Source organism: Halichoerus grypus, chromosome 5 (assembly GCF_964656455.1).
Source record: "Halichoerus grypus chromosome 5, mHalGry1.hap1.1, whole genome shotgun sequence".
NCBI lineage: Eukaryota > Metazoa > Chordata > Mammalia > Carnivora > Phocidae > Halichoerus > Halichoerus grypus.
The window spans coordinates 53,397,392-53,417,032 of NC_135716.1; the positions used below are offsets into that span (position 1 = coordinate 53,397,392).

Genomic DNA, 19,641 nt, shown 5'->3' on the forward strand with positions numbered 1-19,641 from the left:
TTGTTGGGTTCCTATTCCTCTACCACGGTGCAGTGCCCATGAAGTCAATGCTACCATGGGAGAACCTGCCCAAGGGGTTGGCTGTCTTTTCACTTGAAGCAAGTTTTGACTAAGTCTCTGGTGCCAGGGCATTTGAGAGCTCACCCAGCTGTGTTGCATATGAACGCATGTTTATGCCCAGAACTTTGCCGGGATTACCTTTTCCTGCAGACGTTCAATAATAGCAGCTAGATTAGCCTCACGGTTTTCTTTAATTTGTTCCATTTTCAGGATCAGCTTTTCCTCCGCCATTTTGCTGAAGTTGTTGTTCTCCTCCAAAGCCTTCTGAAGGACTTCTCGCTCATGTTCCCTCTTCTCTGCCAATTGTTTCAGCACCTGGGCCTCCTGAGACTGGGGAAGAAAAACATATCCATCTTATAGTCACCCACATGCAAACCTGGCAGAACAATGGTCCACTGATTCGAGAGTGTTCTTTTCAGATGAACACTACTTCTAGCCTTGAGCACTGTTACCATTCAGTACTCACCTGCATGGCTTAGAGTTTTCTATAGAATGCGGTTAGCTGAAATTTCAGCTGTGAATTTTCTGGATGCACTGTCTTAGAAGAAGCATTTAACCCAGATTGAGGAGTTTTTGTTTTTTAGAATAAGAGGGGAGAGTGACGGGGGATGGGTTAGCCTGGTGATGGGTATTAAAGAGGGCACGTACTGAATGGAGCACTGGGTGTTATACGCAAACAATGAATCATGGAACACTACATCAAAAACTAATGATGTAATGTATGGTGATTAACATAACATAATAAAATTAAAAAAAAAGAATTAAAAAAGAAGAATAAGTTGCTGCTAAGCATTTATGTAACCGGGGATGCTGCAATTAATCACTGGATAGCAGCATCCATCAAAGCCTAAGGAAAATATGGGAAGATTGGGGAAAGTTCCAGTCTTTGCCTTGCCCCACTTTTTGATCAGCTATAGGCTGAGTCCTGCAGTAAGCTTTTCAACTCCAGCCAATCAAATTGCCAAATTCATTTTCTCATTTTATTCCAACATTCCAATGCCGCCCCCCCACCTCCAATCTGCTTGTTTTTCTTTCATTAGCCAAATTTTCTTTGGAGACTTGCGAACAGTGCAAAGTTAATGTCCACTTGGCCACAGAAAATATTAAGCTCTTATTCTGACCTCCTCTTGAACATGCTGAGGTCACCTGGGTAATCTTTGAAACCCTGTGGTTACTTAGTGATTAGAACAGAAATGTCAGAGCCAGATGCACCCCACCCAGCATCCCTCCACATTTTGTGCCCTGTAATTCTCCTGCAGCATCAAGAGGCTGTTCAACTCTATACAGTGTAGGTTAACAATCACTGAGGTGCTTGATAAAAATGCAGAGGCCTGGTACCTACCCCCTCCCCTAATTCTGTGGTTCTTTCCTAAGATCCAGGAATCTATATTTTTGATAAGCTTCCTTGGTGATTCTAATGCAGGTCATCCACAGAATACCTTCTGGAAAATGCACTGGCATGGTCTATGGTGTCAAGCCTGTGTTGGTGACCTAGATGTGCTATTTAACTTGATTTTTACCTCCATAAGATCAGCTAAAAGAAGTCTTACTCAATACTGAGCTATCAGGTTTTTTTTTTTTTTTAAGATTTTATTTATTCATTTGAGAGAGAATGAGAGAGAGAGAGAGCATGAGAGCAGGGAGGGTCAGAGGGAGAAGCAGGCTCCCCATTGAGCAGGGAGCCCGATGTGGGACTCGATCCTGGGACTCCAGGATCATGACCTGAGCCGAAGGCAGTTGCTTAACCAACTAAGCCACCCAGGTGCCCTGAGCTATCCAGGTTTAAGACTAAATTATTGTACACTCATTGTTCCTGGGTAATGCCTAGCACTGGCTGGTGCTCTGAGGTGAGCCTTCACAGGAGTAATTGTAAATGGCACATCAAAAAAAATATTTCACAGCTTGTCAAATATTGATTACTATTAAAAGCATTAATAGGAAACCATTTTAGCTAACAGTGGTCACGGGGCCTTATAGGAGAGATCTTGGTACATAAACACCGTGAAGTTTGACAGGGGAAGAAACTTCTCTTCAGGTACAGTTCTACAGGAATGGTAAAATCAGGCAGCCTTGAGACTCTTTGCTGATGTGTTTATTCTGAAGTTCATCAGGAAGAGGTCTAGTGACTCCCTGGAGATTAGAACATTTTGGGAACTAGCCCTATGTCTTCTTTTAACCCCCAAACGGTTCTACTGAAATCTTCAGGAAACTCATCACATTTTGCTTTGTTGTAGTTTCCAAAAAACCCAGTATGAGAAATAACGAGAAAGTGTTAACACAGAATAAAATCAAAATCAAATGGAGCCTTTTGGGAAGAAACATGAAAAAATATTTTCTAGCTGGTTCGTCCTCCTGCCTCTAGGTGGGACTATAGGTAAAGCATCCTACATTGATTTTGCTTCTTTACTGCTACCAGGACTACTGAATTGTGACAGAAACACACTAACTACAGATGTGTGTGTTTGTGTGTGTGTGTGTGGGTGTGTAAAGTTTCTCTCTGATGGACTCCAGGGCAAGGGATCATGTGCTTGCTGTTCTTCACTGTATCAGCTCACAGAGACAGTTACCAGAGAGTTATCATTACCAAGGGGCAACTGAGTAACTTCTAATTTCAGGTGCTCAAATTTACTGTGGCACTTTTAAAATTGTGTTCTAACTTACAGTTTGTATTTGCATTCTTAATTTTCTTTTGTGAAAGACCTAAGACAGTCAGGAGACGGCAGGGGAATAGAATTGAGAAGGGAAGCCCTGGGGATTCAAAGGACAATATCGCAGCCCATACCTTTTCAAATGTCTCGCCTGGTGGCGCACATTTGGTCTGCGTGAACAAACACTCCCACAGGCCCCATCGTCAGTGACGGAGGGCAGCCTATTGCCTTACTGGGTGGAGCGTTTGGCTCCGTTTGAGCTGCCTCAGTTAATGGCATTAGTACTTTGGCAGCCACTGGGGCTAAATGAGACTACCCAGCATTGATGTCAAGTGTATTTCTTTAGCACAATTAATGGGGTGAAACAGAAACAGAAGGCAGTCCAGAGCATTCTCACATGAGGCCACTGCTAAATGACGAAGACGGGCCAAACCGCACCACTTCAGGCCTGCTCCTCCCTCTCGTGTCTTTTCTTATACAGAGGGAAGGTTATATTCACCATCGTCTCGACTAACTCATTTTTAGGATCTAATGATTATCTGTGTTTCAAATATTTAAAGCTCACATCCATTAAAAAAAAAAATATGACATGAAGTCGATTATGGAAAGAATTCCACACTGAAAAAATACTTATGATGGCGCCCTCTTTTGGCTTCTTCTCACAAGTACTCAACTCTTAAACACATTCTTACGCAGAGCTAATAGTCTTGGGGCCTTTACCTCAGTTCCTAAGGTCTCCATAATTTCACTGCTGAGACAGTCAGACTCCTTTTTCTTTCTTTTGCAGCCTAGCACCCAGATATCATTGCCTACAACTTCTCTGACTTTATTCTTGGGAAAACATTGATTCTCTCATATATACACCTTAATCTCCCAAGGGCACCTGGGGGCTCAGTGGGTTAAGCCTCCAACTCTTGGTTTTGGCTCAGGTTGTGATCTCAGGGTGGTGAGATGAGCCCCTCATCAGGCTCCATGCTTAGTGGGGAATCTGCTTGAGATTCTGTCTCCTTCTCCCGCTTGTGCTCTCTCTCTCTCTCAAATAAATAAATAAATCTTAAAAAAAAGTACACCTTAATCTCCCAGTCACAGCCTCAAGGAAGAAAACTGGTTATGATTCTAATATTTCCATCAGTGAGCAAATAAAGCATTTAGTTCAGAAAACTGCCTTAAAATATAAGGTGTGTGTGAGGATGTAGAATAAAAATATGTGCTAGACAAATGTGGAAATATTTCCCTTCACTTTGGCAGAAGTAAAGTTCTCACTGCATGGTGGAAGAGGTGTTTTTATTTTATTCCTTGCTTGGGCAGATTAGCAGAAAAGAACCCCGACTGGGAGGCTTGAAAGGTAGGATTTGCTAAAAGTTGTTAAAAATAAATTGTTTAAGGGAAAAGGATCTGACCATGGAGGACCATCTCTGAATAGCATGTACCTAATATAGAAGATCACTGACACACTGAAATGGAAAATTAGGGCATGATAATCATCAGCTGATATAATGCAAATGTCAAGGCAAACTATTTATAGAACCGAGACATCCAACACGACATTCTGGGAGATCAGGGAACCTTCTCCACCTTGCTACTGTAATAATGGAGGCACAGAATTGGTGAAAACCTTTTCTAGGCATAAACCTCCCCACAATGAACTCAGTATCACTGAAATGATTACATGAGACGTACGTGAAGGGAAAAATAATGAGACAGGGAGAGGAGTTATTGTACATTTAGGAACACTTTAACATTTTCCAAAGAGGTTCATTACCATTCCTTGTATCACTGAGTATGAATTTAATTACTATACAAATGAAATGGAAGATAAATTTGAGTTAAGTGGTATATAAAACTCACTTTATTTTATGTACACATAAGAGATTTAAGACTATATTTTAGATAGTGCTAGTGTCCCACTTACTTCGGAAGTGAACACACTTCTAGCCCTTTATTTTATGTCTCCTTTCATCATTTGGATATATTACTTGCCACTAACTAGATCTCCTAGTATGAGTGTCTTTACAATGTTAAGTTAGAGGATGTGTCTCTAATTTTTGGCTTTACTGTTAACAATGAAAAAAACATTAGTAACCCAGTTGGAATCATAAATAATGTCTTGTTAAGATATGATCATTGAATATAATTGTGTAAAACAAAAGGGTGCCATATTCACTTTGTGTTGAAGAGTGAGAAGCATAATAAAAATTTTAAAATGATTAAAACCCAAAGACCTTTAGAGTGAGCTCTTCTGCTAAAGCCTGTACTGAGTTTACTGTAGTGAACTCCTAGGAAAAGAACTACGGGGGGAGGGTGGTGGTGGTGATCTTCACTGAGGGGACAACACACATGAGGGTTCTGTGGACCAGGTGTCAAATTCTCCACGCAGCAGATGCTTCCCGAATGTTGAATTACAAATAATCTAGCACTTCAGCTCATAATCCATGCTGTACAAACCACCCCCCTCTTTTCCTGGATGCAACTTTAATTGCCATCTATGAGATGCCAACAAACAGAAAAGGTAAGTCTATCAAGTTTGGTGACTCATGGTCCACTTTATTCCATTTTGTTAAAAATAAGCAATGCATCTTTCTTTCAGAGATTCGGGGACTTTGGGGTTGATAGGCACCAATATTGTCAGTATGGGTATCTCACCGAACTGGTTTGAGTAGTGCTCTTTTTAATTCAATCTATTTTAGGGTGAGATTTTATCCATGTCATTAGAATTCTTAAATTTTCATCATTTTTTCCTAATACTAATTTTCCTCAGGCCACTGGTAGCTGGGCAGACCTATTTATATACCCACTACCTATCAAACTGTTTCTCTTTCTTTGTAACTTGATAAATAAATTTTATAATATTTGAAAATATTTATGAAATGTATGGTAACATTTCAGTATCTTTGTTAATAAGAAACTTCTTTTCTTTATAAAATTGTGAATTTTTGAAAACAGAGAGGGACACAAACCATAAGAGACTCTTACCTATAGGAAACAAACTGAGGGGTGCTGGAGGGGAGGGGGATGGGGTAACTGGGGGATGGACATTAAGGAGGGCACTTGATGTAATGAGCACTGGGGGTTATATGCAACTGATGAATCCCTGAACTCTACCTCCGAAACTAATCATACACTATATGTTTAATTGAATTTAAATAAAATAAAATTTAAAAAATTGTGAGTTTGCTGGACTATATAGCCTCTATGGACAGGAACCAGATGTGTTTTTGCATAATAATAGCAAATGGTCCCACAGTGCTTGTCATGTGTCTTCATGTAGGATAGGTCTTCTGGTTCTCACATTAACTCCACGACAGAGGTCCTATTATTAGTCTCATTTTACAGATGGGTAAAATAAGACATAGACAGGTTAGTGACTTGTCCAAGGTCACACAGCTATTATGTGGTAGAACCAGACTTTGATCGCAGGTATTGTCTTAAACATATGTTCTTACCCACTGTGCTTTTTAAAGATTCTCTTATGGTTGGCTTATGATGACCATATAATTTGTTGTCCAAACTGGGGCACTTATGAAATTGAAATGATAATACTGATATCAGAAAAAAACAGGACTAAGCTGGAGTTGTCCTGGGCCAACTGGGATATGGTTAGCTTCACTCTGTTGTTTCTTGTTAAACATTTGTTGAATGAATAAATGGCTGGCTGGCTGAAAGGATGGATGACTAAAGTGTTTCCCCCAGGTGGGTCAGTTGCAGTATGGAAACTTTGATTTCAAAATATGAGCTTCAAGCTGACCTCATGAGATAATTTGGTCTTATGGAGGCAAATGCTGATTCCCAGAGATAATCAAAGAGAGGAGGAAAAGCAGGAAAAAGGCTTATTTCTTGTGTAACCAATTTCTTCTGTGAACCAATCAATGGGGCATTAATTCTGGTTCAAAGGAGCCTGAAGGGGGACTGTCCAACCTAGTAACCAGATGGCCTGCGCTGCAATAGTGTCAGCAGATGGTGTGAGGAATTGGGGACACTGCCAAAACATTTATCTCGAAGTGAGTTTGAGCCCATGTGGACATGACTCTATGGCAGCCCTCTAACTATCAATCCAGAAAGCCTCTGCAACATAGCCCAGGTCACTGGTTCCCAGATGTGGTCCCTAAACTCCCTAAACTCCCAGAAGCAGGCCTTTTGATGATACCAATGGAGGGGAGAGGGGCTCATAAGCTTTTTTTTATGTTTTAGAAGTCCTATCAGAAATCATATTTCACCTTTATGTCTATGCCTATTTTTATATTCACACTGAGTTAGAATTAAGTCAATCTAGTGAGAAAATGCTTATTTTTTATGATAATCAAAAATATTAATTGACAGTTATAGATTCCTTTGATTATAACCATGGCAAAAGGAATATATTAATACTATTATATTAATTTACTAATATTATTATATTAATATTATACTACTATTAATAGTATATTTGATAGGCAGAATCTTTAATAACTTGTAACTATGAGAAAGGAAATGGACCCAGGGCAAAATGTTGCTGACCCCTGGGCTAGGTTGGACATCTGTTTATTTTTGAAAGCCTTTGGTGATTTTTTTTATGTTTTCTGTAATACAGTTTGAGGACCTAACCTGGGATTCAAGGCCCTTCACAATCTCACCTCACTAGTCTCCAACTCCCAAACCAAGTCCACTAGTAACACTGGTCTACCCACTGCCCTGAAAACACACGTTATGCATCCTCACCTCTGAGTATCTTTAGTTCAGAACCATTCTCTTAGTCTAGAACACTTCCATGTCTTCTCTAGTTATCTAACACTATTTTTTTTCTAGTCACCCAGCTTTTTTAAGCAGATATTTTTCTGAAAAGATGCTGTGATTCACATCAAATAGTGAAATGGTTTTATTTTCCTCAGTGATCTCCCATTTCAATTGAAGTCAAAGTCAAAGTCATTAAAATGCTACCTTCTGACCTCAATTCCTACTAGTCCCTCCTTGCACCTTCTGCTTCATCCACACTGAACTTTGTGTTCTTAACCTGTCCTAGCACACTCCTACCTCAGGGCCTTTGCACTTGCTAATCTCTTTACCCCCAGAGAAGAGTTCTACCCCCAGAGAAGAGTTTAAGGCTTACTACTTTCCTTCATGTTTTTTTTTCCCCCAATATTCTCATATTTAAGAGACCTTTTTTGATCACACTATATGAATAGTGCCTTCCACTTCAGCACTATCAATTACCTTTGCCCTGCTTTATTCAGTGTCATCTGATGTATTATATACTTCACTTGATCTTAGCCAAAAGGCCAAGAAGCGATTGATGTATTATATACTTATTTATTAGCTATTTCTTCCCAATTGGAATAAGGTTGATGAGGCATCTCTATTAGCTGGAACAGTGCCTGTCAAATAGTAGGTTCTTAATATATCTGTTGATCAAGTGATTTTTCCCAGACTAAGAATTCTTTGGATTGTATAATTTATTTAGTGCACTTTCAGAAGATATCCTTTAGAAGTGTATTGACTATAATTTTGTTTTAGGATGTGAAGATGAAATAAAAAGTCAAAACAAGTGATATATTGCCACTTTAACATTTGGCTCTAAAAATTATCATTTACTTATTCATTTAAAAATATTTGTAGTACTAACTATTCCTAGGGACTAATAACAAAAGACACAATCCATGCCTTCATGGTGTTTATAATCTAATAGGGGAGAGTATTAGGGCTAAATATATGCTTACTAATTGTGCTAAGTGCTACCAAAAAAAAAAAAAAATAATAAACTTGAACACCAGGAGAGAGACCAGCAGATGAACGCTGGGCCCAGGGAAGTTTCCTCCCCACAGTGAGGACTTGACAAGTTAACACAGAGCTGAGGGAGCCAAAGAAGAAAGTGTGAGATTTAGAAGATCCTATTACTTCCAGTAGGTCCTAAACTTCACCTGGGTTTGTTCTGATAATGTAAAGATTGAAATCATAGCATGGCAGTTTCTTTTTAACTTTCTGAGTTTCTATATCAATGTAATTCTTAGAAAATATGTAAAAAAATAGTAAAGTTGAACTGAATAATTACCTGGTACCAATTTGAAAAAGTTAGGCCTAAAATTCCTCCGTGGTTCACTAAAATCTTTCTGGTCTAATGATTTGTATGTCCAACTCAGTAGCTACTAGCCACCTAGGTCTGTTTCATGTTATTTATTTCTTAAAATGTGACTGCTAGAAAAATTTAAAATACATGTGTGGCTCACATTATATTTCTGTTGGATAGCTCTAGTCTATATAGCTGCAGAGATTGCTTTTTTCATGTTGGCAAGGCTAGGAGAATTACCAACTGAATAGTGTGAGAGCTAAGTAGTTATTGTTATACTAACGCTAAACCTCTACAGATAAAAATTGTGGATATCTCTCATTCTGCTTGTCTAAATTCCATTTCCCCTTTTTTAGATAACAACACCTCAATTTTCCTTTAGGGCTCTACTCCTCCACATTTCTCTGCAGGATTCTTACCTCAATGCCTCTGCAGGTTATGTGATCCAGGCTAGCCAATCAAAGTACAGCATCCCCTCCTCCACAAGGATGGGCTCAGGGTCGGGCGTGTGACCCAGGACGGGACACGGAGGCTCAATCCCAGGACTTTTGTTAGAACTACTGGGAAAGAAAAGCACTCTTTCTGCTCCAGTGGCTAATTTGTGAGGAAAATAAATTGGGAGCGACTGTTGGAAACTAAACTTTCTTGGTCTTGAAACCAATTAGAGGCAGGAAGAGATAGATGATAGATCTAAAAAGGTTTACTGCTTGATCTGGATCCAGGTGTTTTTGAAGCTGTAACCTTTCCTAGATATTTTAATCACATACCCACTTTGTGTTTTAGCTAGTTGAATTGAGTTTTGGTTATATGCACGTCCTCATTAAGGTAATCATTGACACATATGCACTGGCTAGAGGTTCTTCGAGGAGAATTAACAAGTCTTCTACGAGCACTAATTAAGTTGGCACAAGCCAACAGAATAAAATCAATTAATGATTTTTTTAAGTTGGTGCTTTCTGTTAATCAGTTATATCTCTTCTAATTAAAACCCTACCAGGACATAATCTATATGATTTTTGCCTTGAAAATTGTAAGAAGTAATACCAGACGTGAAGGAATACTGATTTTAAAGGCTTTCAAAGAAGATTTTTCCTGGTGTCATGATGCTGGATGATTATATTTGTAAATGTCTTTTAGCCATGAGCCCAATTTCTAGTTCAATTCAATTGTATAAATGTGTAATTGTTGATAATTTATCATCATCAGAGTGTAGGAATCTTACCAGAATTAGTAATTAGCTAACTCAGGGAGTTTTATGAGAATACCCAGTTAATTTTGATAATCTCTGTGTTGTTCTTTCCTTTTAACAATATCCTTCAAATTAAATACGTTACCTGGAAACACCAGCAACATTCTGAACCATGATGTTGAATTTTCATCTTTAAGTTTCAATCTCAGCTCAGTCACTGACTTTCTATTCTAAGCAAGTCACAGCATCTCTATATGACAACCTAGGACCTGTACCTATAAGAGAACTTGAACTGCTTTGAATGCAACACACCCTCACTGTTGTAGTTAGTTACTTATATCTGTGGGTAGCAGTCTTGATGGACTGTAACTGTTAGTTAATTTAGCTTTACTATAAGAAGAAAGCTATAAATAACAACAAAAAAACCCTGCTAAACATTTTTTTAGGCAACTTCCTGTACATAGACTTGGGTTAGTAGCTCAGTTTCCTCCTTTTAAAATCCACATCTATGATAACAGTAGTTGATCCAATATAATAAACATACATGTAAAGAAATACTTCTCAGATGTTTGGAGAACCTCACTCTTCAATGAAAACTGAAATTGTATTTCGTATGTTTTTCTGACATAGGAAGATTTTTCAACTACAAAGATCAAAACAAAAAGTATTTTCTATCTCAGAAAATTTAATCTGAGGTCTTCTAATCTTTGAGTCTTTCTTGTTATCTGCTATTACATATATGTGTGTGTTCATATATGTACACACATTATACACATACATACTCGCACATACACGTTTGGCTTTGGCACATTTTGACTGTTAGAGAATTCAGTGAGAAAGACTATCTTTGTTTTCTTTGTAACTACCCAACACAGAGGTGTTGAATGCATTGGCTAACTTTTTATAGGCAATATATTAATAAAATAAAAAATTACTATGAATGCAGAGTTTCATTTCCATTAATACTGTGCATGGAGCATATTCTTAGTGACTACGTGCTTCTAAAAAGACTTTGTGATAAAGTCAGTGGAAAATACAATATAGGAATGAATTACCTAAAAATAATTCCATTTGGGTTGGTCAAGAGCATTTTGGTGGGATGGACTTTAACAATCACATGGTTGGTACAGATATATTCAGACATAACTTTTATCTCTATGTGTAGGGTCCTTGGGATTTCTGAGTGCCCTCCATTTTTATACCCATGGCTTCTTAGTCATCTAATTGTGAAAAATTAGAGATTTGGCAAAAGAAAAGTGCTCTAATACAAACAGGGACCAATGGAAAAGAGAGAAAAAAATGCCATCAAGGCTTAGAACTGGGTAGAGGAGGATACTAATAGATTGAGATCTTGACCAACGTCAAGGGCAAGAAGTGAGGCCTTGAGGACAGAGGCAAGCTTGGGGCCCTTACCCTGGGGTGAGCAGCATCTGGACAGAGATATTTCAGGGGGAGGATCTGGTGGTCTATAGCTTCAAGGAAAACCATGCACTACACTGGGGATGAGACACAGACCCTGAGAAGGAGGAATCACCAGTCCTGCACCCCTCCCCACCTCCAAACTGTGGAGTTAAGTTACCTAAGGCTGTTTTCCTGGGTATGCACCGTGGACTAAGGCTGGGAAATTTTTGTAAAAGGGGATCCAAGAGAGGGAGAAGAGCACTAAGGTACTGAAGCTCTTTTAGTGCTCTTTAGTGCAAATCTTTGGTTTTAAGTAGCCTAAAAGCAGCAATTTTTACTTGAACTAGCCTGGCTCCATGTCTACTGAAGACCTACAGGTGCTGGGATGTTGCAGGTTCACACGCAGTTGTCCCCTGGAACCTCTGCTAGAATATGTGGGGCGTGGAGGGAGGAGAGGGAGGGAGAGAAAAGAGGAAGGAAGGGAAGAGACGGAGAAAAGAGAGAATTTAAAAACCTATGGGAGAAGTTACCTTTCTTCTTTCTTCTGCAGCCTCCAGTTTTTTCTGGATCTCCTCCAGAGACAGGTCTTTCTTCTTCGGAGAAGCTAAAGTTCGTGGGGCTTCTGAGATGGGAGATGGTGGCTTCAGGATCAGCTCAAAAGCCTGGCCAGAAGCACGTTTGTTGATTTGCTTCACTTCCATATCTGAGTAATGAATATTTGAGAATGTTAAGCATACAGAGCAGTGAAGCAGGGGTTTATTTAAATAATTTGAATTCTGGCAATTGCAAGTAGCCTTGTTATTCTGGCCAATAGGAATAAATGCTGCCTGTGATTATTTGTTCTACATTGTTTTGAACATACAAGACCTCTTTCTTTAGTATCATTACAGATATATTCCAACAGAATAAATATTTACAGTGTTGGGAGATTCAACAATATCCATAGGGAGTCGAATAATGGCAAGCCTACTTAGGAAAAAGGAGCCTGAATTGATTTTAAACTGAACTTTATTTTCCTTTTGAATAAACATGAGCTTCACATGAAAATAAAGTAGCACAGATTTAGATTTATCTTTTGAAAATTACCATGGCTGGAGGCATTTTTGGGCTAAATGGGGAAGAAAAAAATAACAAAGGTTTATTGGAAATTTGACATGCTCTACCAATTCTTCTAAGAAGCAGTGCACGAGCAATGTTGAATTTATCTATTTAGCTTCTAAGACTCAGCTTATCCATAATTTCTGACTTTCTTTTTCCCTTGTCTTCAATCCCTAAAGCTGTAGAACCTGTCACTGTTTTCCCTGTCTTCCTAATACATTTTGTGTCCCCTCGAGTTTAGCCCTTAATCACACTGTGGTCTGCTTACTGATTATTTGTATATTGTATGTATGTTTCTTCTTGTCGGCTCTAAGTTCCTCCAAGGAGAGGCCTGTTCTGTATTTATCTTTGGAGCCTCTGTGACAACACATAGTAAGATATTAGAATTCCAGGAGGAACGCGGCTGGATGACTGGTCACAGCTGTATCTAGCCGAGGAAGCATCTGTCCGGTTTATCTGTTGACTGAATGAACCTACACAAAGTGGGCACTGAGCCTGCATTCTAATGAAAGTTTTGGTTGGAAACTGAAACCCTTTCCCCTGAAAGACATTGCCTTGTGAAAGGGTTAATTAGCGTTTATGACACTTGTGCTGTGTTAGCATAACTTGGGAAGGAAAGAGCCTCTGAGTCCTGGGCTAGGCTTTAAAGGTACCAAAGGGGTTAAGTGCCACAGACGCTTTCAGCTGGTCTTTAATGTATGTCTTTACACATATGGAAAAGAAACATGATAAGCCGACAGTCTATAAGCAAAATATACCTCAGCTCTGACTGCTACACACAGAACTCTTTCAAACATTTTAATTACATTGACTGAATTAAGCGAGGGTGATATCATTGGCAATGACAGCTAGCATTTTTGAGTGCTTACAAGCGGTCAGGCTTGGTGCTAAGCGTTTGACTTGCATTAGACCATTTAAACCCTACACCAACTGTGCGAGGAAGATACTAGAGTTAAATAAGCCTCAGAAAATCTAAGTTACTTGCCTGAGGTCAGGCGGATAGTGGCAGAGCCAGGAAGAAAAGCAAACTAAGTAGAATGAACTTGGATAAATCCAACGGAAAGTGTTGCACTACAGTGAAGTTCATAGTCATGCCAATTCTTTAGGCTTTTTTTTTTTTTAGTTCTCTTTATCTGGGGCCTCAGTCATAAGTCACTTTTATCATGGGAACTTGTTAGCTTGTTGACATGCATACTCAAAATATGGGAACTTTATGAAGACTATAATAAGGGGGAAACAGTGATGGTTGTTGATTTTTTTCTTTTGAGTTTCCTAAGTATAAAGCATTTTCTTGCAAATTACTGTTTGGTCTAACTAAAGCTTAGCATATTATATTATTTGCAAAGAAAAGCTTTAGACACGTTGTCGATGTTGATATGCTGGATGTGGCTTCTAACAACCATCTAGCTCTGTTTCTTAAGAGATATTAATGTGCTGTTGTTAGCATCAAACTCAAACTGTTTTAGGGGCACCTGACTCGCTCAGTTGTTGGACGTGTGGCTCTTTCTTTTAAAAAGATTTATTTATTTATTATTTTAGAGAGAGAGAGAGCACATGGGGGGCAAAGGGCAGAGGGAGAGGGGGAGAGAGAGAATCTCAAGCGGACTCCCTGCTGAGTGTGGAGCCCGACATGGGGCTGGATCTCACGACCCTGAGATCATGACCTGAGCCAAAATCAAGAGTCTGGCGCTTAACCGACTGAGCCACCCAGGCGCTCCAAATGTGTGACTCTTGATCTCAGTGTTGTGAGTTTGAGCCTGATGTTGGGGTTAGAGTTTACTTAAAACAAAACAAAACAAAACAAAACAAGAAACCCTCAAACTGTTTTGAGCAATAGGCAATCAATAAGACCAAATAGCTAGACACAACAAGTCAGTAGTGAGATCTACAAAATATTGATTTAATTCTATCAGGAGCTGTGAGAGAGAAACAAGTGTATCTAAGCTTTTCCAAATGATGTTAGCAGGAGCATTTCTATTGTAGGCAACTCACCATCGTAAGTATAGATGTTGATGTTGCGAGGTTCCGGGTAAAAACAAGAGCAGATCAGTGACAGCATGGACAGCTCCTTCATTTTTTCCTTGTAGGCTAAAATAAAAGACTTGAGATTAGTATCTTTCATTTTCTGAGTTTCCTCTTAATGCTTCTTTTCATCTAAGTAACAGTTACAGACTCTTTCAGAATGAATATTGCCAGGGACATGGCTTCGCAAAATATAAGTGAAAGAGAGATTGAAACAGGACTCTCAAGTGCATATTCCTTATTACAGAAGACATAAATGACACATTATAGCAGGTTAGATAAAAAATGAGAGAAAGGGAGTGAGAGAAAGAAAGGAAAGTCAGAGGAATTAAGATCCAGCAGGACAGGGAGCAGAGACAGAAAGGACATGGAAGAAGCAAAACCAGACAAAATTAGCAGAGATATAGGTCCATCCGAGTACATGCATATGTAAGTCTACTGGACATAAGTATGATTCAGGAGGTGCCCTTTGCTGCTTCGGCCTGAGTGGCCACGGATTCAGTCAGAGACAAGCAGAGAACCATCAGGATATTCTCAAGTGGATGCATCCTGCAAGAATCTATGTTTCTGTTTCCTCTTTATCCCCGAGTGCACTTTCTTGTTGCAACTTCTTTCCACACACCATAAAGCTAGATCTGAGATCTTATAAGGCTCTCCTTTCCTCTGCAGAACCCGGTTTGGGTGCCCACCTTGCCAAGGAACTGTAGGAGTTCAGTGAGTGATCTCCCTCATCCTTCACTCCCCCTCCCTATTTCATTTTTCCCTCTCTCTGTCAAGAGGCCTCCCGCCCAGGTAACTTGGGAAGGCATCTCATCAGTGCTGGTTGTCACCAGGACAAGAGAGGACCAGATGGAGATAAGGAAGTGAAATCTTCTCACCATTGTTGATTATCAATAAATTAAGAAAAATGGAAGAGAAATGATAGGTATACTGTGCACTAACTTGTGGAAAAATATAAACAAATGGCGATGCCCTAACATGTTGAATCTCACGGGTAATGGTTCTCTTTTGGCAGGGGCTTCTGATCATTATGGTAACCCAAGGAAGGGTGAGTACCTTGGGAAGACAGGAATTCCCAGAAGATTAATTTGGGGCATTATTGACAAATCCATCTTTTGTTGGCTAACAGGAAACAGATTTAACACCCATATGTTTTAGAGCTACAGAATGCTAGATTCAGAGGGTCCTAAAAGATCATTTAGCTAAGAGTCCACCCACCCCACCACCAATTATGCAAATGAAACTGGCACCCAGAGGCTAAAGTCACATGTGGCCTCCAGATAAAAATGCAGTAAATCAATCAATATCAAGAATGCCAAGAGGCCTTCTTCTATTTCTACTTTTAGGATGAGGTTCAGTGTGTCAAGGCTGGACATACTTGCATATCAATGAACCACATGCAAAGATCAAATATTGCCATATTGTATATGGTTCAACCTAACACATCCAGAGGGTCACTCTAAGAGAATTTTTCTCCCTGTTTAGCTTATTTCCTTTAAAATAAGCAACACAATTTGCCTTTTGCCGTAACAGTCCTGCTAACACCTACTATGAGAGATTTCATTGGATGCCTTTGGAATTTTAGAAGCCTGAAACCATATTTCTTTGTCTTATTTGTTTATTTAGTTAATAAAATTGTGTCACTTATAAAGGTCCGAGCAGGTCTTTACATGGATGCTTAGTGTGAATCACAGTTTCTGTCAGAGAGAAACATTTGGTGGTTTAATACATTTAATTCCATGAAGAATAAAACTCAAAACAGCTAGTTTTTGTAGGCAGGTGCCTTTTTTTTTTTTTTAATAAGAGAAAGCAATATGGTATCCAAAATATTTTGAAAAATTAAGCACATGTTAGGAGCATGTTAGAGACACCAACTTTATTAGGGAGGGCCAACCCAAAAATAAAAATAAAATAAGATTCTCTATCTCATAGAGCAGTAACAGATTAAAATAGCACTGTAGAAGAACATGAATTTCTACCGAAAAGAAGACTCCTCAACATCTGTCTTCGGTTTCTTGGAAATGAAATTCAATAATTTTTAGTAAGGCCACTGCTCTATTATACTTGATAGGTCAATGAAGGCAGAAGATGTAAAGGTTGTCAAGGACCAACACTTTAGACCCCTATGTGTAATGTTTTTATCATGACTGATAAAAAGTTTGTTCTTTCCTCTCCTAGGTGGTTTGGGGACAAAACTCAATTGACCTCTGTGGGTGATTACTTAAGAGAATCCTTACATTGTTTTTATTGAGGCCCATGACTCTCCATGGCATGAATATACCCAGTAGCAGCCATTGCATAGATTCTCACTCATATAGTTGCTCTGAATCCTAGGGAGCTCCTTAAAACCACTTGCAACCAAAGTCCAAGCACATCTTGACTCTTTCCCTACAACAAAGGCATGCTCTCCAGTGAAGAAGGGTTTCCTGTTCACTTGGTACAGTTGCCCAAACTTTCCCCACATGGCATTGCCTTTCCTAATCCCCTCCTCTCATCTAAATTCTTGCCAAAATGTCAAGCCCAATTCAGATCCTCCCTCCTCAGGGTTTCTGTTTCTTAGCGGTGCTGCCCACATTGATCTCCCATTGCCCTTAGTTGGCTGTACTACACAATCTTGGTTATATACTGTTATATGTGATTCTATACTGTCTGAGGCCAGTCACTACTGGGTTTTGATGTGTAATCTTTGTTTACAAAACTATAGGCTCTTTGAAGGCAAATGCTACATCTTACTCATCTACAAAAAAATTCACAGCACAGGTCTGGATGGAAAAGGAGGTTATTGCTTAATAAATCATTGTTGGCTAGCTTGCTCATTGATTTTAAGTCAATCTCTCAATTAACAAGTATTTATGATCACCCCACTGATGGGCAGGAGTTTCTGTGAGGCACTATGGAATTATAAAGAAATATAATAGTATCCTCATTCTCAAGAAGCTTTCCAACCTGGGAAGTGGAGTATATGGATATAAAAATATGGAGTATATGGATAGAAACACGTGCAAAATAGGGTGTCAAATGGAGGTACAGGTGATTTATGCTGGAAATTCAGAAGAACCTCAAAGCTTTGATGCTATGGGGAGAGTGGTCAGGAATGGCTTTACAGTAAAGGTTGCCAGATTTAGCAAGCAAAAATACAAGATGCCTACTTAAGTTTTAATCCAAAAATTGCATGGGCCATACTAAAAAATCATTCCTTGCTTTTCTGAAATTCAAACTTAATTGGGTGACTTGTATTTTATACAGCAACCAGAGCAAATGGACCTGGATGGTAAAGACTGAATAGTGTTAAGGAAAACAAGGAAGGGAGAAGGTATGTTTATTATTGTTGACATGGAAATGGGGTTCTGAAGGAGCTTTCTGGAAGGCTTTTATGGGTGGGCAGTGAGTTGAGTTCATGCAAGAAATGATAACTCAACTATAGGGAGCATCATTCACTTCATTTTCATGGACTACACGACAATGAGGTTTTCAGGAGTTGTGTCCTGATAGAAAGACTTCCTGGAGGTCAGTTTTGCTCTAAGATGTTGGGTAAGATGTTTTGAATTTTTGTTCATGTGAAAAGGTTATGACTTAAGATACTGTGTTTACATTAAGACAACCATAGGTATATATATATATATTTTTTATCAGAATGTCAGAATATCATGAATTTTCCACATGTTACTTAAAAGAAATTTAAGCTTGAGTGTTCTGTTTTGAGTCCACTCTCAGGAATATTTCCGTGGGAAAATATGAGAAGCACAGAGGTGAGAATGAGTGAGTTAGCTAGAAGTCCTGTTTGCTTGCATAGTTCTGATTGAAGCCCATTAATAATATCCTCATTCACTATCAGAATTTGGCCATTACAATTATCTTAGCAAGAGGCAGCCTCTGAACATTTTGAAAAGGGGGGTTACCTGATGAAAGACTCTTCTTTGAAAGATTTATCTAGTCATTTTATTATGCAGGAAGGACCCATTACAGGAGATACACTTAAGACACAACTGAATGAAGTTCAGCAAGTAATGTGGTACGGCTTAAGAAAATAGTAGGGAATAGCAAAGGGAAAAGAAAGGGAAGATAGATACAAGAGACCTTATGAAAGAAGAATAGATAGTAAACAATAACTGTATTTGGAGTCAAAGGCAGAGGGAAGAGGGCAAGAGATCTTTATAGATGGGTGGTTAAGGAAACTTTCCAGACAAAGTGTCACTAAAGCTGAGTCCAGTAGGATAGGTTGGCCTAGCAGAAAATAGAGTGTGGGTTGAAATATATGGAATTTGGATAAACATTTTTTTTAAAGATTTTATTTATTTATTTGACAGAGAGAGACACAGTGAGGGAGGGAACCCAAGCAGGGGGAGTGGGAGAGGGAGAAGCAGGCTTCCCGCCGAGCAGGGAGCCCGATGTGGGGCTCGATCCCAGGACCCTGAGATCATGACCTGAGCCAAAGGCAGACGCTTAACGACTGAGCCACCCAGGTGCCCCAGGATAAACTTTTTTTTAAATCAACAATGAAAAATCCCAAGCTAATGTGAAGGCTATTAGAAATGTGCTAATAAGATTTCACTATTGATATTTCATACTTTGAATTGACAATCCTGTTCATTGGTTTTTGGAAGTTGGCATATATTATTTTTTTCATTACACCCCAACACCAAGTAGAGTTCTGTGCATGTTTGTGAGGATGTGGGAAGTAACAGGTAATTCCATATAATCTTTCTCATAGTTGGTTGCATTTGCTATTAACTATTAATGTTTGCAAGTTAGTGTATTTCTCTAGTGAACTCATTTAAAATTCAACCCATATGATGTATAATGATTCTATAGCAATACCCATTTAACCTAATGATCTATGAATGCTAATTGTTTTTCCATTCTTCCAAATGGCTACAATGAACTATGAATCATGGTAGCAGTTGCTATTTGGGTTTGGAGCAAAAAGAATGTATCAGGCACCGAGTTCAGATATTTGCATGCATTTCTCATTTAATCCTCTCAACAATGCTGGGAGAAAGATATTATAATTAGACTAGATTTACAGATGAAAGAAAAAGATGCAGGGACGTGGAGTAGTTTGCCCAATATCCAACAGACCATAAAGTGTGGAGTTCAGTTTGAATATAGGTCTGTCTGACTCTACGTGCCTTCCTTGTAATGCCATTCACTTCCTCCAACAATCTGTTCGGATGCATTACACACAT

At 39.0% G+C, this 19,641-nt stretch overlaps 1 protein-coding gene across 1 annotated transcript in view; it reads right to left on the minus strand.

The window, feature by feature from the left end:
- STMN2 (stathmin 2) overlaps positions 1–19,641 on the minus strand; it is a 48,884-nt gene that overhangs the window by 8,939 nt on the left and 20,304 nt on the right. The window contains exons 2-4 of the mRNA XM_036110938.2: positions 14,426–14,521; positions 11,866–12,038; positions 199–390 (exon numbers count right to left, since the gene is read on the minus strand). Coding sequence (XP_035966831.1) covers positions 199–390; positions 11,866–12,038; positions 14,426–14,521 — 461 coding nt within the window. The remainder of the gene's footprint in view (positions 1–198; positions 391–11,865; positions 12,039–14,425; positions 14,522–19,641) is intronic.